The following is a 27280-nucleotide window of genomic DNA, read 5'->3' as shown; positions in this document are numbered from 1 at the left end:
TATTTCAAATAATCTTGTGCTTCTGAGATAATTTGTACAAAGTTTAAGGAATGAGCTCAGTGTTAGCAGCTTTTATTCCCATGTACCACATTTTCCTGCCAACTCCTTTATAATGGATTTTCTATAAGCTTGAGCCAAGATTTTGCTGTTAGAATGCATCTCTTATTAATGAAGTAATGTTTACGAATACTACTTCTTTATTTCAGATGCAGGACAGATCACAAAGGTAGAATTAAACAGTGAATAATAGCTGATGGCAAGAAGAATTTGCTCATGGCAAATATATCTTTAGCTTTGGCATAAGAAAATATCATTACTAGTGCTCTCTAAAGTATTTCTGAAAATATCAGCCCTTTCTTGGGGATATTTCCAAGACCTTGTTATTAAATTTTAAAATTAAACTACATTACCTTCCTTATGCATAAGCAACCTTTAAGATACAAAAGACTATCCAGAACGTTTTGCAGATTTGCAGCTGGGTTCACACTCAGCTGCTCTTTCTGTCTGACTTTAACAAAAAGAGAAGCAGCTGCTTCATATGAAGGCAGTAACAACACTGCATGAAATGAACCAACATGTTATGGAAATTATCCATATTACTCGTCACTTATCGTTTAAAACTTGGAGAACAATTTATATTAAACAAATATATTGTATGCTCTTTATCACTTGCCTTGTGTCTGCCCTTCACTTTGTGCTGGAATGGAAAAGTATTTTCTCTGCGCATGCCCCTCTTAGATGTCTAAGAGCAGCAATTTTAACAGTGGGTTTTCCTCTTTCTTGTGTCAAGTCTTAAGATAGAGGCAACACTTTAGTAACTCTTAGATAGCTTTGCCAAAATCTCTACTCCTAGATGCTATTTGTTTATTGTGAGTTGAAAATGGACACTGAAGACTAAATGATTGATACCAGGGCTTTGGTGTAACTTGCCTACAAAACTGTCACTTGGATTTCCATTGACACCCACAGATACAATTCCTCAGCTTCAGGAGAGACGTGGTCAGGAGAGATGTCTTGAACCTCACAAGACTTCCAAACCCTCTCTGCTGTGTCCTGTGTCCATCACCTCAAGACAAGCTATGAACACTCCTTCTGAACATACAGGTTAAGTCATTGTCCCTTCACTCCTTTGGCCACCTGGTTTCCTGAAGACAAGGTACTGCTCTTCATGTAACACTGATGACTCCCATCTTCTTTCGACCAGAATCTCTGGGGTTCTGAGAGGCCCAGTAATCACAGGGGGCTTCCAGAATGAGCTGCTAGTTAACACCTTGAAAAGGAGTTCCAGCAGACAGAATCATTCTCCTGACAGATAGCATTTACATTATAGCTGCTTTTAAGGATCAGCAACCATGAGGAGTATTAAAACTGCTGTTCTCAGGGCTCTAACAGGCTTACAATCCATCAGCAATCCAGTCCTAAGTGCTGAATAAAACTTGCATGAACTCATCAGGTGTTCACTACAGCTGTCTTCATCCTATCTTTTTTCACCTCTTTTTCAGCAGCAAGGGAAAGGCCAAATACATTCCTTCCTGTTGGATTTCATTCACTTCTTTATTATTTGAGCAGCTGACACTGATTCTTTGGTATAAGGGAAGAGGATTTTGTTTTCCTGTTAACTGCCAGTAAGACAGTCAACATAGCAGTTCTCTACCTGCTGTGGGGTAAGTTCAGATAGATTCCAAAGTGGATTCAGCTGTTTTGTTCCCCTGAGATTTATCACAATGTCTATGGCTAAGCTGCTGAGCTTCCATGAGGAGACCCATTTCATTTATAGACTGAGAAGTCCTCACCAGGATGATACAAACATCAATGTAAGCTCAATTCCACCTGTCACCCCCAGAAGAGAAAGAGTCACTGCATGGCTTTGAGAATGCTGTTGCAAACTTGGTATTAGGTGGCAAAATATTCCTTAGGCAGCCTAATAGCTGAAATGTGTGTGAGCTTAATTACTGTTTCTTCTGAAAAGAAGAGTGCTAGGACTGCTGCTTTTGCCTGTGCCCCTCTGCACTGTGCACCTGTGAACAGGAACAAACATGGGAAACAACCACCTTCTGCTCCTTGCTGAGTGAATTAAGGACAGAGGCTGCCAAGGCACTGCTGGGAGCAGAGCTGGTCCCCAGGATCTCCTGAGCCCTACAGTACCTAAAAGGCTCTCTGAAATGACTTCTTCAACAGGAGGTCATGAGACGGAGAGGTGATCAGCATCTCACCTCCTTCACTATGCTGGTGCAGGCAGGAGATCAGATGGATCACTTCCAGCTGTGCATTCCTATACATATCCTAATGCCTCCCGTGGCTTCCAGTTAGCTAACACACTCCTGGGCTCAAGACACATCATGTAGAAGAAAGTATCTAATATTACTTCCATTCAGAAAAAGCTGGTTTAAAAATATATATAAAAAAAGGACTAAATTCTACCATTTCACAGGATTTCACAGTAGGTTCTGAACAACTTTTAAGGTAAAAGCACAAACTAAATCTTGTGTATTTTAGCTCAAAGGCTAGAAGAGGAAATTTCACTGTGAGCATACAAATGTTGAACAAGGCCCAGAGAAAGATGATGTTGCACAGATGGGTAAACATTCTCTATTTACAGTAAGGATAACACACTAAACAACTCTATCAATTAACTGGCAGTATTTACTACATGTGTTACAATGGTATTAGAAAAAAAAGTAGGAACTTAGAGACCTTAACTTTAAAAATCCTCAAAATAGCTATTTCTATAATTCTGAGTAATAATAAACTGTTTTCCAGGTTTTCTCCGTTTTTCCATTCAAGATTACTCAAGTCTCTCTCCATTCCCATGCTTAGCTACAAAAATCTCTTGAATGCTAAATCATGAAAAAACAGCCAAATTAGTGTGGAAGTATGGCCAGGTAAACAAGCCTTAGGGAGTGTGGGGGTTTTGTTTTGGTGGGGTTTTTTTATTCTTTGTAATGGAAGCACATTTGTTTTACATTTCCAAGAGAGCAGTATTTTGGAAGTTATAGGTAATTATGCAAGGCATTAGTCAGATAGGCACAAATGCACCACCCACTACAGTTAATAAGGATCACTGGGGAATAAATGTCTGAAATTATGCAAGCTGTAGTTAAGAATTACCTTGAGTTCCTGAAGCTGGTCAGGTTCATAGAGCTTTGGAGACAATGCTTGGGCAAGAAAAGCATCAAGTTCCTGGCGACGAAGTATACGAACCCCCGGCCACTGTACCATATACCTACAGAGGAAGCCCATAGTTACTCAGTTAACAAGTAAACCAAGAGGTGTTTATTCAGAAGTAACCAGAATGCAGCAACAAAAATACCTTTTTACTTGTCTAGATTTGAATAAAAAAGGTGAAAGTACAAAATAATTTGAAGTTAAACTTGGAAGAGCAACTGGCTCTGAATCAGTTATGCCAGAGCCCACTCCCAGTGAAGGAGGGGAAGACAGGACACCAAAGAGTTAAGTGGATTCTTATACATCTAAAAATAAAATAATATAAAGACTAAAGTTATTTTTAAAAAAGGACTTTGTGAACATGCTAACACATTACTCAGAAATTATCTATGCTGTACATTTTATGCTCATCACACCTTAATGAGCAACAGTTTCTATATGCCACACATCAAGAGAGAAACTTGCTGCCCAGATGAATGAGGAGCTCTGCTTTAAGATACACTTTGGACTACTTTTTTGTACACTTACCATTCTGTAAGGAGAAAAATAAAGGAGTTCTAATGTTCAAAAAGCAAGACAAAGTACAAGAAAACTGAAGACAAATTTATATTTATCACTCTCAAAAATTTTTCATGTGCAATACACTAACCTTGGATTCTGACAGATTTACAAGCTAATTATTGGAGTAATTACTCCATGCCAAACAAGCAAGCTTCTCTCAACTCCTCATTTTTCAGTCTGCAAATTCAACAGTTAAGCATTTTGGACCTTGTAACTTTCTCTCTGAAAAGCTCAAGTATGGAATAAATACTCCAACCTCTGGTTACCATCATCTCACCTGGACGAGCAGTTCTAACACAGGGAATCTCTAACATCACAGGTGGGTACCATACATGTGAGCTTTACATTCTGAGGAGCTGCTATCCAGAAAGAGCCACTCTCTTTGGCTTTACAACTTCACCAACACAACCTCTAAAACCCTAAATACTCGTTTTTTTAGTAAGTTGAAGCCTAGGGTATAATAAGGATAAAACTAATTCAAACGCTACTGTGGCCTCTTAGCAACACAGTAACTTTTTTTCCTTCTCTGTTCAGTCCTCTAGAGACTGAAGAAAGAAACACTGAATATTCAGCATCCTTTTGAGAATCACAGGAGCAATGTTTTCAAACCAGAACAACCCCCTCCTCCAAGTGACACTGCAAATACCAATTAACACTTTCCACACTCCTGGTTTAACACAAATATGCCAGATGAAATAGCAAATCCTTTCCTTCAGGCTGTTTTCCCTTAGGGTGACACTGACCTTAGTACACAGCAGAGCACCATAAGATGAGTGGGCACATTAGTTGGGTTGAGCATTGCTGGTGTGTCTGATCTCATGCAGGCCAAAAACGCCCTCATCCTCCGGTTCTTGTCCTCCACTGCTTTTCCCAGCCACAGCTTCTTCAGGTTAGGGCAGGTCCACTCCCTGAAGGCAAGTGCTTCCACCAGCTCAGGGGTCTGAGGAGACTTTCCTTTGTAAGCAGCCCATTCTTTAATAATCACTGGTGAAACTACAGAACAGTTAAAAGAAAACTTTGAGTTAAAAGGCAGAGTATATTTACACTTTTGTATATCAGAGACACTGATCCAAAAGCATCACTTTGAGGCTGTGACAGACACTGAAACTCTGGGTCAGGACACTGCCAAATTGGTCATTCAAGCTCTCTATGAAACATCTTTCCACTGCAATCCCTTACAAATTAAGTATATGCAACCAAGTGTATACTAGCAATCTTACATTAATTTTTTTAAAATTCATATACAACCTAAAGGAACTACAGAGGTTTTTGTAAATCAAACAACGTTATTTGAAAATGTGATTTTCCCCTAGAATCTCTCTGTGTCATTGATCGACCCCCCACATTGATAAATAAAAATAGCACATCAATGCAAATACATTCCTGAAGTAGTCTTTAAGACCAGTATGATCCTGATTTTGTTCAAATAAGGTTTAAACTCTGTTACAGTTGTCTGTCATCATTCAACTACTGCAATGGAATGAGATCTCAAATGTGGGTGGGTTTGGGGTCTTATTTTGCCATAAAATTTTACAAAACATTACTTCACAGAAGCCTTTCAATTCACTGCACTGCGTTCTACTAAGAAGCTGGTATTTCTGCAGCTGCTAAGCTCCATTTTATCCACATCAAAACACTTTTTCAAATCTATATTGCTGCTAAACCATCTCCTTTTTGATAACTGAAAAAAAAAAAAAAAAAAAAAAAAAGACAGAGAAATTATATCTTTGGCCTTGGAATGACCCCAAGGTTGACACAGCTCAAAATTTGTTTGCACCCTCCTTAACTCAGAGCCCAGTTATGCAGTGTGGAAAGATTCAAGGAGCTTGTTAGTGAAGCTTCACATTACAGCCCAGAGAGATCCCCCACAGGAGCACAGACCTGCTCTTTCTGCTAGAAATCTTTATGCTACAGAAGAAGAAAGTACTGCTGGTGCCAAGATAGCCCCTACAGACACAAAGTTTCCTTCAGCAGTCAAACAGAACCTTTACAAATAATTCTGCAGTTAGGGCAGTCTAACCACAGCCAAGGTGATGGTTGGAATTAAAGAACCAAAGCACCCTCATGCTTTTCTTGATTCAAACTTCTCCAGCATTTTAAGTACATTCCGTGGAGCCCAGGAAGTTTTACAAAGATAATGTGCAGCAGTTGAAATAAATATTCTGATATATTTAGTTGGTAGCCTCACTACGAAATCATGTTCTATTTTTGTTGCTACCAGTTTTTATATGCCACAAGCTACATAAGATGGGCTTTAACAGCCAGCAGAGCTGCTGTTATTTGGGCAAGAGTTTATCACACCAGCTTTTATTTCTTGTTTAGGCCTGGGACAGTAAACATAAAGAAAAGGATGTATCTTATACAGGCTTTCAGAGATTTGCTTCATTGCTTTCAGGTCTCAGAAGCAAGAGATACTTATGGATAAAAACTTCTTAACCTCTCTCAGCAAACAGACAAAAACCAGAATGAGACTACTATGCAGAACTGTTTATTCTGTTAGCAGTTAAAAAGAAAAAAAACAAACAAAAACCCCCCAAACTGTCAATGACTGACATAAATAGGTTTTTTGTATTTTGAAGTTGGGTTTTTTATTTTCTTTCCTTCAACCTCCTTTTGACAATGGAGGTGACAATCCTGGCTACACCCAGCTTCTCAGTCTGGATGCCCCTCCAGAGGTGAACTCTACTTGCTCACAGCATTCAAGCATCCTCAGATGACCACATCCTCAGCTTCTGCAGCTCCTGTAGCAGCAGACAGCAGCAAGGGAACAGAGCTACACTGAGCACAAATGTTTCACTTGTTTTTCTTTCATGTATATGTTTCACGTTTCAAGACCTCAAGCTTAGAAGAAAGTAACTTTACACAAGGGGGTTGGATGATCTTTAAGATCCCTTCCAACATAAACCATTCTATGATTCTATGTTTGTATCTATGTTTTCTATCTGCAATCTTAAGTTTCAACATTCAGATTTGGTTCAGAGCTTTTACTCTGGGGATAAGGTTAAGGCCAGAGGGGGAGCTACCTCCCTTTGCTCCCATTCCACCATCTGTCCTCAGGACAGGGCACCTGGAGAGGTCACACTGCAGACCCACCCTGCCTTCAAAATTTTGCAAAGTGATGGTTCTGAAGGGCAAGGTAACCATGATTCTTGCAGTATGGGTCAGCATGAAGGCCCTGTAGTGGACTGGCACACAGTTCCCTCTCTGGGTGATGGGGATGAGGAATTAGAGCTGTATGGGTTGACAAGTATCTGTATCACTGTTCACCCACATATAACATCTAATGTAACAGATGAATCCAGGACTTGTCCATATCCACTTGTTTCTCCAGGGCATTTCTTAAACCTTTGACAACTCAGTACTGGGACTGCTGCCAAGAACACTGCTCCTCAGCTGCTAGGAATCTGTCCTCAGAGGAACGTGTTGTTTTCCTCCCAGGACTTCCACTTGGAGATAAGCAATGTCTATGCTGCAGACTACATCAGCTACAAGGAATACTGGGGATCAGAGCGCCTTCAGCCACAACAGCACAGTGCTAATTACACTGGTTCCACACTGAACTTCCTCCTGCTGCTGCTCAGAGTGTTTGAATACTCAAAAGTAGCTGAAGAACTGCACACTACCTTGACCCCTGCTTTGAGCATCACCATCACCACACCTGAAGGTCAATCCAAGCAAAAAGGGGCAGCAATGGTCTGCATCAGGGTAACCTGCTTGATAGCCATGGGTTACAGGCTCTAAGCCAGCAGCAGCAGCACCCTGCATGCGCAGGCTTATCTGTTAGAGCCCTTGGTGCTAACAACAGCTCAGGTAGTTCTGGTGTTCTCTGCATTTTTTTCATTAACTGACCAGGAGGTGTGAGGTACCCAATCCCACCAGCAGACCAGCACACCTCATGTTTAACTTTACCATCTTTACTGGCAGCACAGCTTGAGCTAAGCATGCTTGATTTTGCAGAAGAGCTGCTACCCAAGACATGGCTTTCCTTTTGGCAGAAACAGCACCAGCTGAATACATCCTTGATGGAGAGCAGTACATCACAAGGTGGCAAGGCTTAAAATAACAAACCTTTGGATTCAGCCAGGAGTTCAGACACCTTGTACAAGTGTGCATTTTTCCACAGAGTGGAAAGGGCAGATGGTTTCATCCACACAAACGTCTGCTCATCAGAGCACAAGAATAACCCCTTTTCAGGGCCTGAAAAGAAAACCAAGACAGATGCTTGGTTTCAATCTCCTCAGAAAGAAGGGCAGAGTAGGCAGTGCTGTGCCCTTGGCAGAAAAATCACTATCAAGAATTTTGTGATTCAGCTTTTCATATCCTTTAGGTGCAGCCATGAGGACATGCACAGCAAAGGCTTAGCAGACACCCATCCCTGAAGAGCCTCACTGACCCCCTCTTCCAAGAGATCTGTTGCCTTTTTGTTGGCTTTTTGGCTACATAAAAATAATACTGATTTCTAAGATCAGAAGTAATCCACTTAATGAAAGATCCATTATCCTGCTATCTACATATTTAGTTGTAACAGTGATGTGACAGTTTATTTGTATTTTTTGTAGCATCCTATAACTCCTGCACGCAATGTACTTGCAAATTATTCATGGACAATGATTGTGTCACCAGTGTCATGGTTGCTACAAAGATGTCAGGATGTGAAAAATTAATATACTTGTGTCTCCATATAAATCTTAATGACAATATACACTTCTTTTTTTTTTAATCCTTACAATTTCTCTTAATTGTCCTAATTACTGAGCAGCAAAAAATATTCAGACACTGGAGGAGAATCAGCATCACTAGTTCATTATAGCCTGGGCACTCAGAGAAGTTCACAAGGGCTAACAAGTGTGACTGATCAAGCTGAGGAACCTGCTCTTGCCACTTCAGAAATTATTCTCTCTGCATCTGGCACATCCTGCCCAGTTCTTGCCACTTTGTAAGAGAGGTAACCAAAAACAGATGTGCCCCTGCAACACAGCCTTTTCTAACCACACACTCATCTTAGCTCCAATCCATCTTTACTAGAATTGTTAGCTTTTCAGTGAGACAACTAACTTCTGGGCAGATGTTCAGATTTTTAAATTTTTTTTAAGGGCATGATCACTCCCCTAAGAGGGAATTAGGTCAGCAGCTGAGTGTATCCTGCAGCAAGATTTGCCTCCTGTGTCTAAACCAAGTCAGCAGCACCATTCTGAGCCTCCAGCAAGAATAATGCTCTCAAAAGCAGTCTATGTGAAGAGAAAATAAGAGTTTATACAGGTTTCCCCAGTAGCCTACAGAGAACATTCTAGATTTTGGAAACTAAAGCACTTCACTACTACAAACACAGTAGTACACTTTTAAGGACAGAAGCCTAATGCGGATAAATGCATACTAAAAATAACATCACAATTTTAATCCTGAAATAACCTGGTAACCTAAAATACTACTATGTTATGTGAGTTTAAAGGATTAAGAAGTTTGTGGCAGTATGTGTGCTGAAACACTACTCAAGCAGGGTAGATAATTCTCAAGATAACTGGGCTAAACAGGTTTTCAAACAGTGGTGAAAGATTATCATCTTCACAATAAAGGTACAAAGCACTTCACATAAAAAAAAAATGGGAAAAGGGAAGTTTACAAGTGATTATTTTTATCCTTTTACCCATGAAGACTAAATGATACTTTTATACATTCTAACCATCTGATTCTTAAATTTAGCCTAGTGACAGCACACTACAATATATAAATACTTCTGCTGCCACCACCACCATTCACTTAATGCTTTAGCATTCCCTAAACCTTTATAAGATGCTACTGTAAAGTTCATTCATTTCTTTGTATGCATTTCATTACAAGAAAAAGAGGAGGATGACTTTTCTGGAATGACAGTAATTCCTAGAAGCAGAAGACTTAAAAAGACAACTTGCAGATTAATATGAAGATGAGAATTCATCCCTCTGAATGAGCAACAGGATCCTTTAATGAGTCTATGCAGAAGTTTACTCTGCCTTCACCCAGGGTCTACCCTGACTGATTTCAGCAGACTTTAAACCAAGTTTTTATATGCAGCACCTGAAAGATACTGGAGGTTTGCAAACTTCACTGAAGTACACTAATTGCATATGTGGGGAGACAGGGTAATTTAACATATGCACCTCTTTTTTTTTTTCTTTTTTTTTTTTTTTAAAGTAGGCAAATCTGTATGTACAGAAGCTTCCTAAAATCCCAGTTCTGCCACATACTTCAAAAATTACATCCCAAACTGATGTTACTTGCTGCAAGCCTGAGAGCAGCTTGAGCAAATGTTTAAAAACAAACTGCAGAGCTTGCTTAGAAATGGTAACGTTTATAGCTCCTAAACTAGTGCAGGAAATAAAATTCAAATTAAACACATCTTTTTCTATTATTCATGGGCTCAAATAGGCCATAAGTTCCTCCAGCATTAGCTACACCCATGAAATCTCAGCAACTATATTCTCATCCAAATCATGGCACAAATGGATATGAAAACACAGCAAAGGAAAGAGAAATAAAGAATGGATTCTACAGTACATACATTCTGGTGGAAGTCTGTTCTTTCTAAAAGCAAGTCTTTCAGTTTTCTTTCTGCTTTCTGCCAAACTAAACAGGACTCCGTAAACATACTGACGAACTGGCCTATAAAGGAGAGCAGCAGGAGGCAGGTCTTTGTTGGCTTCATCTTCTATAGAAACGGCAATTTTGATTTCTCCCTTTGGCATGAAAGAAAGCAGAAAAACATGACATGTTACAGTGAACAGAAAAGTATTTAGGTATGCACGGTAACTCAATCCAGATCCAATAAAAAAAGAAAAATGGGCAAGAAAAATGTGATTTAGCAGTAATGTGGATCTTGGGCTTATGAAGGTAACATCAGAGGAGGATTACCCTCCAATCTACTTGCTTTCCTCCAATATGTCTCTAGGTTCTGATTATCCCTATTGCTTTCCTCTTTCTCTTCTCCATCACATACACCTATTTTATTTTTTTTCTGGACTACCTTCAGGTGTGGATTACCTAAACACTGATTTTCAAATATGGATATTTTGAAGACTGAAACAGTACACGTGACAGAGCAGCAATAATGCACTTCTAGACAGTCGAGGCACATTTAAAGCTGATTTAGATTTCACACAGTTATTTTAGAAAATACATAAGCTGTCTGAAAACACTCGTCAGACTTTTTAGTGCAAGAATTTGAAACAACATCAGGGACTCAAGAGTAAAAAAACCCTACAGAATTATGATTTATGTATTTTGACCTAGTCAAAAATCACAACTGGGAATTGCATAAGTGAGGCTGTTTCTAAATGTATATAAATAAAGCTCTAGCATTTTACACTTTTTCAGAAAAAAAGCAAGGAAGAATCTTCCAATATTCTGTCTCAAAACAGCAGCAGCAATATTCTAAGCTGTGTCTGTACATCCTACCATGGTAAAATTTTCTCAGAAAGCAAATGACTACACAGCATTGCTCCCAGATATCAGCCTTTATTTTCAACACTGCCAAGTAAGCACTTCATTTTGCTACTTTCACTTAAAAAAACATTTCAGCTGTCCCAGTAATGAATACAGTCACTGACATCTTGGAGTGATTACAATATTGTCAGATTTAACTCAGACCATGCTACTTCAGGTGTGTCTAAAAGATCTCTCTCTAAACATCACAGCCACATAACCTGGAACAGCTCTCTGTGCCAATTTCTAAAGAATCCCATAATTACACAATCAGATACCTGTCAGTGTACCCATGGTTCACTGAGCACTCTTGTTCAAAAGCATTTCAGCTAGTGGGGAAAAAAAAGCAGACCTTACTAATACCAATTTATTTTTTTTCTGCAGCCACCCCTAGATTGACCTTTTTCTCTGTTGGGAGCAGATTTCTCAAACACAGGCTTTTAATTAGTTTCCTTCCATCTTGAGATACAATAACACTTGAGTTGTGCTGGAGTGTGGATCTGCCTGAGGGCAGGCAGGCTCTGCCAGGGACCTGGGCAGGCTGGGTCAATGGGATGAGGCCAATTGTAGGAGGTTCAACGTGGCCAAGTCCTGGGTCCTGTACCCGGGTCACAACAACCCCAGGCAAAGCTCCAGGCTTGGGGCAGAATGGCTGGAAAGTGCCCACTGGAAAAGGACCTGGGGGTGTTGGTCAATAGCAGCTGGAAATGAGGCAGTGTGTGCCCAAGGTAGGCACCAGCATCCTGGCTGGGAGCAGCACTGGTGTGGCCACTGCTGAGGCTGCACCTGGAATCCTGGGGTCAGTCCTGGGCCCCTCAGGACAAGAAGGACATTGAGGGGCTGGGGTGTGTCCAGAGAAGAGCAACAGAGCTGGGGAAGGGTCTGGAGAACAAGTCTGATGAGGAACTGCTGAGGGACCTGCAAGCATTCAGCCTGGAGCAAGGAGGCTGAGGGGAGACCTTGTTGTCTACAGCTCCCTGAAAGGAGGTTGGGGCAGGGTGGGGTTTGTCTCTTTTCCCAAGGAACCAGTGATAAGACAAGAGGAAACAGCCTCAAGTTGTGCCAGGGGATGTTTAAATTAGATGTTAGGAACAGTTTTTTCACTGAAAGAATTGTGAGGCTGGATCATCATCGCTGGAGGCATCTGGCAGACATGTAAATGGGGCATTTTGGGACATGGTTTAGTGCTGCACTGGGTTTATGGTCAGACTCAAAGACTTCAAGGGTCTCTTCCAATCTAAATCATGGTATGATTAAACATCAAGGAGTATTTAAATGTAAAAAGAAAACATGGCTGTGCAAGGTGTGAAACAGAAGCAGCACCAATGGTCTCCATTCACCTTTTGGTTCTTCACTTTCCTTTGATAAAGAAGAAGATGACAGCAATATAAGCTATGGTACAAAACAAACACACAGAAAGCAGGAAATCCAAATCTCAGCCTCAAGGCAGAAATTTCTCTTTATTATGGATTTTAGATGCCCACCTACAGTCATTGTCCTGAAGTGGATTTTTATATTAAATAGAAGTAAACAGGAGTGTGGCAGTGCCATTTTGCTAGATGCTCTACAGATATGCAGTGAATGGGCTTGCTGTATGGGAACCAGTAAGTACTCTGTGTTTCAAACACTAAGAAGGAAGAAGATTAAAGTTGTTTCATTCTGGGACTCATCTGTTTGCACTTAGAAGGAACAATGAACTTCTGTCTATTGAGACTAGATTAAGTGAAATACAGAGTTTTGCAGGAACACCACTGCCACAGCTCCTTCGTGATTCAATACAAAGCTGCTTCCAGACATGCAGAAGCAGCTTATCCCTGCTTATTTCTGTAAGAAGCTCTCCCATTGTTTCCCAAGGTGTGACTGTTCTGGTAGATTTTTTTACTGGACACACTGAGCAGACAGAGTCCAAGGCTGAGTGAAAACACTTGTAGCTTACCTGGGATTTGAAGGCTAGCACATAAAACAGCCCAACAAAAAAACTCAAAAAGCCATCAGAAATGTTCTGTTTAACTAAAATGAACAAAAATTCAGAACATCACTGAGTTAATCTATAATTACCTTTTAGGCTCATACAAAAGGGATTTCTTACAGCTGCTACGTTTCTATCAGGGCTAGCTACCAGGGATGAGAGGGATCAGGTCGTGAGGGAAAACAGTCTAAGGATTTTTGAACACTGAAAATAGAAAAGACTTGGCACAGACAGCAAAGAACATATGCAGGAATTTTTAAATTGAAATTAACTCTATATAAAAACATATACACGTTGCACAGACATACACACACATGTGCAGAGATAGAAAAATACCTACACCTATTTGGGAAAAATTATTTATTTTGTACCTAAACACATCACCTTATATTTATTGGAACAACGTACCAGACCAGATCAGTGGTTAGAGAACGGGGCGGGGGGAAAATTTTAGAAGCATTAAAAATGAGCCAAAACTCAAACATTTAAAAAAGAACTTGCTAGAAATGCATGCACAATTATCTTTACAGAATCATTATCTTCCATTTTTAAATGTCATACCTTGGTTAGGACATGAAAGATGTAGGGATACATTAACCCCTTCTTGTGCCTGTGTTCTGCCACTCTTAATACTTCAGGTGCTACAGGAGGTAATGGAGGGGTAGTAATATCCATGTGGTTCCTGGTGGGCATTGACAACAGGCATGGGATTTGTGGATTACTGGTTTGATTCCCTTTGACTTCAGCTGCCTGACTTCCTGAAGAAGCACTAGAGGAACCTTCTACCTGTAACAGAACATACAAAGTAGAAGTGCTTTTGAATGTGTACAGAAAGATACCAGATTAGCCAAGAGGAACAGCAAATTCCTTCTCTGCCCACAATGAATACACTGAATCTTCACCTCAGGTTGTATCAGTATGTAGACTCAAGATGACTACAGCATTTTCAGAAAATGAAAAATTTCAGTCCTTGTTGACCAGCAGAAACACATTATTAAAAAAACAAATATTATGGGGTAAAGCTTTCACTTACTAACAGTTACAGTAATTATTTTTCTTTATTTTTTTAACTGCACAGTAAGGAAGGGGGACTGATGACCTCTTAAGGAAACCTGAATAGCCTCTTAAATAAGTACTTCCAAGATATGACAAACTAAAGGGGTTAAATGATAGTCACAAATCCTGTAAATTTTCTAGACTTCCATTAAAACATTCCTTCTCAATCTGTATTTCTAAATGAAGCCAGAAAAAAGACATTTAATATAGTGTCTGAACTCAAAAATCTTGCAAATGGTTCTGTGCTGTTTAAAAAAACCTGTAAACCTACTGGTGAATAAGCCTTTTGTAAGCATTTATGTTGTGTCTCTGACAGATACTACCTAACCTAGTAGAGCTAATTTCTAAAAGTCCTGGGTTTAGTTTAAGAGTTCATACTAGTTTAATGCCTACAAACTATTATAGCAGTAACAAAACCTTCTGAGACTGAAATTTAATTTGTTCACTTGATAACACTTCATGCATGAGTATTTGCACTATTTGTGTAGAAAATTCCAAAATAAACATTTAAAAGTAAAGCTAAAACAGAAATGGCCAAAGCCATGAACAAGTAACAAAGATAGGCCTAAAAAAGCCCTGCTTGTTCACTTGAGGCTCTTACAAAAATAAAAACCTGCATGTAAAAACCAAGAAACCCCCCCACAACCTCCAAATACCTTCTATAGAAAGACGTATCTTAGTAAAACCATGCTCTAGCAAAATATCGAATGAGCAATATTATTTCCAAATTATATTTTAAGCAAACCATCAAATAGGATGTTTACTGAAAGACAGTATTTTGAGGTGGCAATCCAGACTTCATTTTATAAAAATGAATATATTTAGAAGAATGGTTAAAACTTGTACACCATTATACTTCTAACACACTCTATTAATACAGAATGTTTTTATAAACACGACAGCTATCACAGCGCTATTAAATCTGTATTTTGAGATTTCTCTTTTAGTTCAATTATTTTTATCCCTCTCTTCTACTACCTCAACAACTAAAAGTCAGTGATACTGGACCACAAAGAGAAGTTTACAGCACAATGAGGGCACAGAGGGAAGACAAAAATCCCCAAAGGACAGCAATGCTTTTCCCACTTGCACTCCCACAGTTCTTCCTGGATCTGCTCCAGTAATACTCAAAGCTGAGGGATTACCACTGTTAAAAGTTGTTTTTTTCCTTAGTAATATATATCCACCCAATGAGCTGAGCATACCTTTGTCATGTCTAATCATGCAGAAAGACAATGACAAGCAAGGAATTTTGACATTTAAATCAAGAGTGTCAAGGTTGTTGCTACCTGTTTGATCTGTGCTAGGTTTTCAGCACCTTAAATTCATGGAGCTCATTCACTCAAAATCTTCATGAAATATTTCCTCTTTTTTGATCATCAATATACACCTCTCTAGAAAATGAGTCCTGTGAGGAAGGGCTGAGGGAGCTGGGGGTGTTCAGGCTGGAGAAGAGGAGGCTCAGGGGAGACCTCATCACTCTCTACAACTCCCTGAAAGGAGGTTGGAGCCAGGGGGGGGTCGGGCTCTGCTCCCAGGCAGAGACAAGACACGAGGCCATGGGCTTAAGAATTTCTTCCTAATATCCAACCTAAACCTCCCCTGGCAGAGGGGGGGAGCTTAAGCTCTGCCAGGGGAGGTTTAGGTTGGATATTAGGAAGAAATTCTCTCCAGAGAAATTCTTTCCAGAGAATTCATCACCCTCTCCAGAGAGGGTGCTGAGGCATTGGAATGGGTGCCCACGGAGGGGGTGGATTCTCCATCCCTGGAGGTTTTTAAGCAGAGACTGGATGTGGCACTGAGTGCCATGGGCTGGGAACCATGGGGGGAGTGGATAAAAGGTTGGACTTGATGTTCCTTTCCTTGAGGTCCATTCCAACCTGGATGATTCTGTGATTTATCTACAAAATGTACTCATAATCCTCCCTGTCGTGTTCAACAGATGCAACTGTCTTCTCCAGCTACTGAAGTCTGAAGAAGTGGTTTGATATAAAAAGAAAATCAGCAAAACTCATGAGCACTCATACACTAAATTGGATGCACTTAAGCTGGGCTGCATGCATACATCTATTAGCAAGATTAATCACTGCTTAAAGAGCTCTAATTCTGCATGTACAAGGACAGGCAGACAGACATGCTGTGCAGTGTGTCCCATACACCCATCACCCCACTCAGGGAGGCAGCACAGCCCCTGGGACACTGCTGCTGGGACACTGTCACCATGCTCCAGGCACAGCCCTTGATGTGGAGAGGAAAGGAATGTAACAGGTCAAATGAACATTTGCATATGGTGAGGGATCAGCAGGCAGATACAGTTACCATATGGGGCGTAGTCTGCAAAAACAATAACCACTGATGGATGAGATCATCAGCTTGAGATCTGAAGCACAAAGCCCAAGTTTACTGGAATTTCTTTGTCAAAGGTACAGGGCAAAAGATCTTTTTATCTACAGTTTAAGTTGGTCGAGATTGGGGTTTTTTGACACACAATTAACAACTGGTGTGAAGTTCCATCAGCAAGACAGAGATATTAAATACAAATGCTGTGAGTGTTCTTTCCAAACATGGTGCAAACTTGGAATGCATACCATTATGCCCTTGATTTGACAATGGTTTTAAATTTTGAAGAAATATGGTAAGAAAATGTTAAGTCTTTATCAAGGCTTTAGTTACCTCATTCTTAAACTTAAGTAGCAATACATTCCAACTTGTCTCATGGAGCTATTTTAATATGCATTGTGTGAAATTCACACCAGCACTTATAAAGGACTTTTACTCCTCAGCTGAGCTTTAATATTCCTATAATGGTCTGTGGCTAGCCCTGAAATGTTGTTAGAGCTGTTTTCACTACACTGTAGGTTATATGACGTGGACTCTGAACCCACTTAGACTGCTATACTCCCCAGTAAAAATCAAAATAGTGCACCACTGCAAACACAGATGCCAAGAGCTGATACTGTTAGCAAAAGAAATCAACAAGTTTGTTGTTTTCTTTCTACTTTATAATAGTATTTTTTTTCATTTTTATGTACATGCTACAATATTCCTTGGAAAATGTCTTGCTGTAATTTGAAGCTGATGTTCTGTAATTCACAAAAATGTGTAAAAGTTTACACAACATCCTACAGATCAGGATTCAAAACTGAAGAGTTTGCTGTAAAGCTTTAACAGAAAGTAATAAATTTTGGTGTTTGGAACTTAAGGAATTACCTTTGTTTGGTCTCCCAGGTCTCCACGCGTTTGACTTTCTGACTGGCTTCCTGTTTTTTCCCAGCCTATTTTGTTCCCACTGACATGGCTGCAGGACAATGTACAGAAAACACATGGAATTAAACTGCTCTTTAAGAAACAATGGGATAAATCTTTGGAGACAGTTAGTGGAACTGTGAGTCAGACACTCTGATTTTAAGGGATGCTATGTATTAGAAATGTCAATTTGTAGGAGTCTTGAAGAGTCTTCAGTATCAGCATTTTATTAATTTACCCTGTTTCATCAATTCAATTGATGACTAAATAATGTGCATGCAGGAAAAGTTCTTCATTGAACTTTAACTATTTGTCCTTATGCTAAATAAATGCCCTCAATTAGAAGAGTGCTTCTTCAGACTGAGATATAAATGACACTGTCTAGATTTCAGTTTCTAAGTTTATTGCAAAAAATGCATAAGGAAACACTATAAAAATGCAGAAAAGTGTCACAGTTTTTGCTACAGCAGGTGTATTTCCAGTTCTACACTGAACAGAAGCTGTGAAAGCATACCTGATTTACCAAGCAAAACACATGGTAAGATTTAAAATTATAAGATTGCATCAAAAAAACCCAAAGTCCAAGCCATCCCATGTAATTGTAGACACATTCAGCATTTAATTCCCAGTAGTAACATACACAAACACACAGCCCCAAGCTTTTAGAGGCAGAGACCTGCTCAAATCCCAGGCTTTGATTAACACACAGTAAGCCACTACAGCTAAGAAGACAAAGGTAAACACAAACTGCCTCTTCAGATTTCCTTTTTGTAGGTCAGGAAGCAGTAATTAAATGAAAGCCTGCACAGCTTCATTGCCAAGGACAGGCATATGATCTCAGGGAAGTCAGAAATACTGTGGCAGTAAACAAGGTACATCAGCAGACCAGAGAAAAACCAATTTGTTCCATGCACAGCCTGGCAGTGAGGGCTCTTAAGTCACAGTCTTAAATGGTGAATTTCTGACATTCACACCAGGTTTCCTCCCAAAGCCACATTTATCCCAAAATTTAAGAAGTGTAAACTTTACAGATTCAGTGAAGTTTCAGACTTTCAGCTACTGAAATTTTGATTTTTTTCTACTGTGAACTAGGACTATTTCTTTTATACAAAGTAAAGAACTCAAAGGCTTTATGACATTTACAAAAATCTCACTCTCCTTTTAATAAAACAGAGGGGCAGAAGTGGAAAAACACCCAACATTATTTGGTTTTGGATTTCTGTTTGTCAGGGAACAAGGTGTCTAGAGCAAACCATGGACATGTTTGTAGCCACAGTCACCTGAAACTTTTTTTCAAGGTCTATCATCACCCCCTTGCAAATTTCTTATTTACAAGATGAATTTTAACTTACTTCACTGCACCTCCATTGCCTTCATCATTGTCGGAGGACGAAGATGTAGAAGAGGCAGGAAAATAAGTTGAATCCACATGATTAGGGCTGCCACTCTGAGCTGGATTTATTGGAGAAGATCGTTCATACAATGGTGTATGTTTTCCTTCGTGAGGAATGTTACTGTAGTTGTTCTGCTCAGAAAGACTTTTTCCACCTGTTTCCAAGGTTATGGCTGGCTCAGAGAGACTATATGGGTATGGACCCTGACCTTGGGCCCCACCCTGATTGGACATCTGCTGGGCCTAAAATAAAGTGATCTTTCTTAAGTGAAGGTAAAAAGGCTTTCCTTTTAGAACAAAATACATTATTTAATCAAGTGACATCTTCCAAGTCTACATTAAATCTCAGCTATTGTGGACATCCATAAAAACTGTAGCATCACTGTAAGTTCCAGATTTGAAATTCAACCAGTGCACGCCCATGCTAAAAAAGTTTGGCTATACCTTCCCACCTGTATTTCCATTTCATAAGCAAAGCAGGTTTTTCCCAAGGAGAAGAGCAGAGGGCTACACTTACCACTGGTTTTGCTTGTAGTGAGGTCTGTGGAATGTTAAGCATCTGAGAAGGAACATATGGTGGCACTATCCCAGGCATACCAAACTGATTTGGTCTGGCTGCTGTATTGCAAACAGAAGGTGAGGAAAAACAGCAGGAAAAAAAAAAAAAAGCCATTCATTAAATCACTCCCTATTTTACCCAGATGTTACCCTTTTTTATCCTTTTGCTTCTATGGTTTATTTATTCTTGTTCTATTAGCATGCCTCTAAGTTGGTATAATCAATTTTTTGCATTCTAAAAAAATACTTTGTAGGTTGTGACATCTATTTTACTTGTCTCAGTTATTTGTATCACTCATTACTGCATGTTTCTATTCTACCTGGGAGTAGAAACCTACCTGTTCCAATATTTCACCATCCTCATGGTGGTGAAAAAATGCCAGAATGATTTGTGAAGCAACTTAAACATGTATGTTAGGACACAAAAAAATCAAAGGCTATAAGGGGATTACTAAAACACGTCATTAAAGTCCAGTGAGGAACAAGAAATATGTTTATGGAAAAGAAACAAACACTGTCTTCATGACTGGAATCAGTCACCAGATCTCAGTTGTTGACAGCACCATGCTCAAGTGTCCTGATGTTAGAACAGGAGCAGCAACAGCTAAGAATGGAAGAATACAACCATGGACCCCATGAAAACCTTTTGAAAGGGGCAATGAAAATTGCCAGAAAATATAATCATTTTTGCAAGATCCTCCTAGTAAAACCATTTCTCATTTAGGATTATGTGAGGTTTGAGTTAAAATGAAGCCTTGTTTCTTTCACTACTTACCTAGGTAATGTGGTGGATGAAATGGCATAGGTTTATTAGTTGCTGAATAATAAGCAACTGCTCTCTTAAATCGAGTAACTTTGTCATCCGTTCTAGACTAAAATAAAAGAAAAAAAATTGGTTAGAAGCAAACCCAGGCACATCACCTCCAGGTGAACAGTGTGCTGTTAATGCAGACTGTGCCACATGCAGCATCATGCCTATGGAGCCAGGAGGACTGCAGCATATTCCAGCACAAGAAGAATTATTCCATGTAAGAATAAAGCTTGAAAATACTATCTTCACACAGCACTGAGTGCCAATGGCAGTGCACAAAGCTGGACTACAAAACCCTGTTAGTTATCAAGAACTTTAAAGCACTGAGGGTAAATGCAGTACTTTTACCTTCAGAAAATGTGGACACTGCACGTACCAGCAGGCTCCTGGCATCAGCTCATGCAAAACACTGTTTTTACAGAATGGAATTCTTCAACACAAAAGCACAGCTGGTTTAAAAAAAAATACCCAAACCACTTCTTATTTCCCTTTATACTTTACCTGTGAATGTTGAAAAACATCTTTTGCTATGGCATCCAAATCAGTGGTGTCCTGAATGTTACGGACGTAGTCGGCTACGGCTTTGATCACTACGTCACAGGGCGGTAAAACTAACTGGTGAGCACGTACCTGGGCAGACAAACACATCCAGCATCACGTTACCTGTGCACTACACACCAAAGAATCAACCCTACTACTTACTGAAAACATATTCAACAATTTTCATGGTGCCAGACGTAGTATCTAAATATTCTGGGGTCTTCCACCTTGTTTTTAAGGTTCCGACTTAAACTATCACTCGAGTACCTTGCCATCTACAGTGTGTATATATATATATACATAGATATATATATAGACATATGTATGTATGTATGTAAAACCTCACCTCTATCTAAGTACTTGCTGGTTAAACACCAGCTTCAACAAGCAAGATCAATAATCTTCATTATTTTACTGCTTTCTAGTTGGACACTTCCTCCACAGCAAAAGGCTTTATCTAATGTGGATACATCCATTTCACATACACACACACACACACATATATATGCAAGCCAGTTATTTTGACACAATTTAGACTCTGAATGAATGTAAAAAGTGGCATCAGAATTGATGAAAGAGATCCACTGGGAACAGGAGCATCTATATGTACATGGAAAAGGGAGGATCTGAAAAGCAAGTGGAGAAAAGAAACATCTCAAGGAAACTTATTTTCAAGATTCTATAGCAAGTGGTCTAAAAATCATTATTTGAAGATTACGTAGTTCAAGTGTTTGTGTAGTTTTTTATCTGTACCAGAATATATTTGTACAACTTCACATTAGCAGTAATATTTCAGGCAATAGATTCTTTTTACATTATACACCAACAAAGTCTGAGGTAGGGATTTCTCTTGTTGCTACAATGTCACCATAGTTACTTTTGGTCATAGGGCTGGTTACTCTTTTTACAGAGACAGAGGACAATTCTTAAGAATATGATTCCATTGATAAAATAGTTTCAATATTCTGCCATTAAAATAATGGATGTTCCACCATCCCATGAGAGGTGTGTCTGACCTCCCATTTTAATCAACTGTTTTGAGTGCATAAGAAACATGCACTTCAATGCATGCTGAAAATTTTCCTGGAGTTCATTGCCTGAGCACACACAGACCAAAGACTTTCATGGGCAAAAGAAAGCCTACAGTACAGTCTACTCAAGATCTTAGGAAAATGACATAGTCCCATTAATTCACTGGTCACTGAGTCAGGCCACGGGTTCGAGAAGCATTACTTTGGACTTTGTAGCAAGAAAGTAGTAGTAAGAAAGCTGGAAGAAGTCTGTGGGACAACAACAGCCAAAGCTCCTGCAGCTCAGCAGCTGGCAGCACAGCTGGATGCTCAACCAGGTAGTTCTAGACTGTTCTTTGGCCTGATTCTCATGTCCACATCCCAGAAACCCTGGACTTCCATCCCAACACTGTCAACAGGCTCCTCCTATACCAACAGTCCTGAAACTAACCTGGGGATTATTCAGTTTATGACTATGGGAATTACTGCTCCTGCATGCACTGTCGGATGGTTGGTATCCAGTCCCCAGAAACTTCAGGTCAAGCAACTATCACAGACCATTTCCACATTAAAAGCAGTGAATGATGCTGCTACCTGGGGCTGGAGAACTACTCAGCCATAGGTGGCTTCTGGTCCTTTCCTTCTGTACTCCCCTGTACTCAGCCCTGGTGAGGCCACAGCCTGAGTCCTGTGTCCAATTCTGGGCCCCTCAGCTCAGGAAGGAGATTGAGGTGCTGGAGCAGGTCCAAAGGAGGGCAACTAAACTGGTGAAGGGACTTAAGCAAATATACTATGAGGAGAGGCTGAGGGAGCTGGGGGTGTGGAGGCTGGAGAAGAGGAGGCTCAGGGGAGACCTCATCACTCTCTGCAACTCCCTGAAAGGAGGTTGGAGCCAGGGGGGGGTTGGGCTCTTTTCCCAGGCAACTCTCAGCAAGACAAGAGGGCAGGGTCTCAAGTTGTGCCAGGGGAGGTTTAGGTTGGAGATTAGAAAGAATTTCTTTCTGGAGAGGGTGATCAGGCATTGGAATGGGCTGCCCAGGGAAGTAGTGGATTCTCCATGTCTGGAGATCTTTCCAAAGAGCCTGGATGTGGCACTGAGTGCCATGGGCTGGGAACCACGGGGGGAGTGGATCAAGGGTTGGACTTGATGATCTTTGAGGTCCCTTCCAACCCAGCTGATTCTATGATTCTGTGGCAAGAAAGAGATCTCCAATTACGTGTCCTAAATTCTAGAGAATGCCTGAGGAATTTCTAAAAATTCTGTCTGGAATTTCTGTACAATTCTGGAGCACTCTGTCTGTGCCTGCAGCAGTTGCTAGGCTGCTTTGCCTTTAACATATTTTAATCTGCCTATTTGCAATGTTCAGTGATTCAAAATTTGAGATATCATTATTATTTACCAGCTCTAGTTTTTAAGATATGAGAACATAAGTATCATGCTTTATTAGAAAATACCAAAATTCAGCTTTGTCAGAAATGTTGATGCAAAGACTGATTAAGTCAATCAGAATTTAGCTTTGCAATTTTACAATCTGTACCACAACCCCTTTTTATTTCATATGGAGTCCACCAGATGTAATTATTTTCTTTGCTGCCCTTACTTGCCTTCTTCATATTTAACCCATTTTGCCCAAATGCCCATTTTTATTAGTTTCTTTTCCTTAATGTCTATTTTTGTACATATGTCACAACACTCATTCTATACCTGGCCCTTCTCTACCAGAGATGAGCTCCACATTTTATAAACCTAAATTAAGAACAGTTCTACGTAGTGTAGTCAGTGGCATGGTAATTATTTCTATTTCAGATAGTAAATTCTAAATTTTCATTAGTGTGCATTCTGAAAATATACAACAATCCTAAATATAGATCACATTTGCCTGTAAGCTTACAGTCACAAATATTGATGGTAAAATTTTGCACCCAAGCTGCAAGCAGAAGCAACAGATTTTCTCTTCTCACTGGTAATCTAAGTCGTTTTGTGAACACCTACCATTTCATTTGTACATCTAACAATTACACATCCCTAAAGTGGCTGAGTCATTACAGGGCTGTGTCATGTTAGATGTGCTCTCTGCCTTGGAAAAACCCTGCATTACTACCACAATGTTTCTGCAATCTCTGCTTGAAAATTCAGTGGATGAAAGGAGCAAGCAATCTATCATTAGTTTTATGTGATCTCCAGGATAATAATATTTCATAAACTGTAAGCAGTTAGCATCAAGAGAAGACATCACATCACTCTGGCACTAACATTCAGCTCAGACCCTAGAATTATTAAGCCCAAATGAGACACTTTAAGGGCTTACTGTGCATACTGCCCCCAGCTTAGCTGCACTTAAACAAACAGCCTGAAGACCTCACTGGAGTATATTCTTAATTCCTCAAGTGAGACCTTATAAAAACATGTATTACAGATCTAGAGACACAGTAGCTACTTGGACTTCCTTTTCTTTTTTCCTGTTTCAAAGACATCCAGTTCAAATGTGAGAATACCCTCAAAACTAAAAATGCCATGACCTACACAGAAGCCAGAAATGAGAAGTGGAGAAATAAGTAGTAATTTCATGATATTGAAGAATAAAGGATTCCTATTAATTTTTGAACTTTCCAGGAATCCAAAACTGTAGATTTTGAACTGGATCATAAATAATGTTAACAATAATGCATGCATTAAAACGTAACAAGTCTGACTAAGGGTTAGGTGTAGGAAAAATTAAGACTTAACAGCAGAAGTTACAGAAAACCTGTTCATGGTTCAAACTTACGTTCAGCTGCATGCAAAGCATTTTAGTGCAAGATTAGCACCATTTTTTAACAATTTCTGATTATAAAACATTTTTTTCCTAGAAGCTGTTTTTTTCTCTCATCCTCTACAGAAAAGTTTCAGACAAGCAACAACAGGGAAAATCAATTTTGGAATGGGAAACATGGAGGTCGATTATGCACTTGGAGGTTATCAGGTTAGAAAACATGACACGTGAAAAACTGCACAGTTTCTTTGCTAGCTGTAGGACTATTCCAGTTTTGTGATGAACCACTGGCAAAAATCAGAAGCAAACCATTTAATGCACTCTGAAAAGATTAGCTAGGGAAAGGAAATTAACCTTGAACATGCACTTACATACTTTTTTCCCCACTGGAGAGAGAAAAGGATGAAGATATGAAGAATGGTACAACAAACTGCCCGAGTTTTGGTATTTTTGTCTAGTAATTTCTATTAGAGATTGCATCTAAACTGTTTGATCTTGTATCAGCCTTTGAGTGCTGAAAACATTTAATCTTACAAGCTTGTAGTGCATCTGATCTAATGATAAGCTTTCTGAAAACTCAACAAGGACCCTGGATGACCTAAAATCCTCTCAAACCAGAAAAGCTCAGCTTTTTCCCTAAAGACTGAGTTTTCAGATAGAAATTCTCTCTCCTCTTCCTTCTATCCTGCTTGGGAAACTGACCTCTTTCTACTTTTGCATACATCATGACTGCAACAAGCACACACCCAACATGGAGGTCATTTGCTAACAACTTATACACACAGGACTCCAAGAAAACCCAACCCAAAGGAACAACAGGGATGTCAGAAAGAAAAGGAGAGAGCAGAAACACAAACATGAAGTGTGATACAGGCTGACTTCACCTGAGACAACCTGTGTGACAACCCTGCACACTACCATGACCTCAAGGCCTGGGCTGCTACCCAGAGTGACCTAGACAAGCTACAGGAATGAGCCAACAGGAACCTTAAGAAATTCAACTACAAAAGCAAAACCTTGCACCTAGGCAGAAATAACCCCTGGCTGCGCTGCAGGCTGAGGCTGTGCTAAAAAGGACATGGGGCTCCTGGAGCAGTACAGCAACCTGAACAGGAGCCAAGAGGGCAGACTGGCAGCAGGGAAGCAGGAGCACAGCCAGCAGATGGAGGGCTCTCCCTCCTCTGGGCTCCGTAGATCACCTCCAGAGCTCTGCATGCAGTCTTGGGTTCCCCAGTACAAGCCAGATGTCAAAAATTTGACCCAGTTCTGCAGAAAGCCACCAAGGTGGTTAAGGAGTTGCAGCACTTGCTCCATATGAGGGAATGGGTCTTATTCAGCCTGGCAAAGACAGGCTTTGCAGATACCTAACAATAGCATTCCAGTACCTACAAAAAGGTCACTGAGTACATGCAGCTATGCTCTTCACAGTGAACTCTGCAAGAACAAGAGACAACAGACACAGCCTGAAACAAAACAGGTTCAGACTGTGTGCAAGGTAAAACATTTTTACTGCTGGGGCTGTCAACCCATGGAGCAGGCTGCCCAGACAGGTTGGACAGTCTCCAACCTTGCAAATTTTCAAGACGAGCCTAAGCAAAGCCCTGAGCAACCTGTTCTGACCTCAAGCTGACCATCATTTTAGCAGAAGGTTGGACTAAATGACTACCTGACCTGCCTCATCCCATGATGACCCTTAACATAAAAACCCTCAGGCAACAGACACTTACTTGAAGCAGATCTTGAGACTACCACCTTTGTTATCTGAGCAGCAGCAAATTACCTAAGCACCTACTTAGCATATTAGTCTCCCTCTAGCAGACACCCTCTGAAGACAGCTAACAGAAATACAGGAATTTCCTAGAGCAATTCAGAGGAGCCTAACCTGCATATTTTGCATTGCTTTTGAATGCATCTGTTTCCCTACTGAGACAAAATAACCAAGGAGATCAGCTAACTAGTTATTCCAGGCAAAAACAAATGTGGAATATGGCTGGTCAGCAGATCCAGAGTTTGCCAAAGACAGCCCAATGCATTAATCTTTTCAAAACCATCCTAATGGAAAGATGATCCATCACAAAATTAAGATAGCCACCTCAGTTTCTCTCCATACACATCTTTTTCAAGGGAGATTGCATTAACTTTTATTTCTAAGGTTACCTTGTGAACAGAGTCAGCATTTGGTGGTTTGTACTCCCAAACAGGTACTATTCATTCCAGAGATAAGAAACTGCCCTTCTAGTATCATTCTGATGGCATTATGCATTGATATGGAAGCTCCATACTGTAGCAAGCTTTCCAAGAATAAGAACTCAATTGGTTTTGCTTTAAAGATAAATCCCAAAACATATAAATAAAAAGTAGTATAATGCTAATCACCAAACAAGGTCTAGTGGTCAAGTTAGTTTTCAGTGAGCCTCTCAACCCCTTACTTGTTTCAGCTTCTGATCTGGGTGGTCATTTCAGTGAACTCTGCTTGCAGTCAGGTAACAGGATGCAAGCACCTGGCTACACATCGATTAGATGCATGATTTGTTTACACAGGGACATTTAGAGAGACAAGACCCTGACTGAGAACAGCTGGCAGTGTCAGGTTTTGATTCTTTTTCCCCTTTTGCAGCAACAGTAATTCAAATCTCTTCATTTAAATTTGTCCATGGAACTTTACCAGTTTTGCTGAGCTGAAGGTCATTGTTGGTGTCCTCTGATAGGCACAGCTTTATATCCAGCCTGTGAAGATGTCCTGACTGTTAGGTTTATTTC

The 27280-nt window shown here is 40.0% G+C and overlaps 1 protein-coding gene across 3 annotated transcripts in view; it reads right to left on the bottom strand.

The window, feature by feature from the left end:
- Positions 1–27280, bottom strand: part of FAM120A (family with sequence similarity 120A) — a 54020-nt gene that overhangs the window by 13294 nt on the left and 13446 nt on the right. For all 3 annotated transcript variants that reach the window (XM_030458767.1, XM_030458768.1, XM_030458769.1), the window contains exons 4-12: positions 20719–20847; positions 20182–20278; positions 19366–19466; positions 18808–19091; positions 17420–17507; positions 13715–13939; positions 10265–10439; positions 4470–4719; positions 3109–3223 (exon numbers count right to left, since the gene is read on the bottom strand). In XM_030458767.1, the coding sequence (XP_030314627.1) occupies positions 3109–3223; positions 4470–4719; positions 10265–10439; positions 13715–13939; positions 17420–17507; positions 18808–19091; positions 19366–19466; positions 20182–20278; positions 20719–20847 (1464 nt within the window). The remainder of the gene's footprint in view (positions 1–3108; positions 3224–4469; positions 4720–10264; positions 10440–13714; positions 13940–17419; positions 17508–18807; positions 19092–19365; positions 19467–20181; positions 20279–20718; positions 20848–27280) is intronic.

This window comes from Calypte anna, chromosome 12 (assembly GCF_003957555.1).
Source record: "Calypte anna isolate BGI_N300 chromosome 12, bCalAnn1_v1.p, whole genome shotgun sequence".
Lineage (NCBI taxonomy): Eukaryota > Metazoa > Chordata > Aves > Apodiformes > Trochilidae > Calypte > Calypte anna.
The sequence above is the reverse complement of the archived record's forward strand: the minus strand, read 5'-3'. Positions and strand labels throughout refer to the sequence as shown.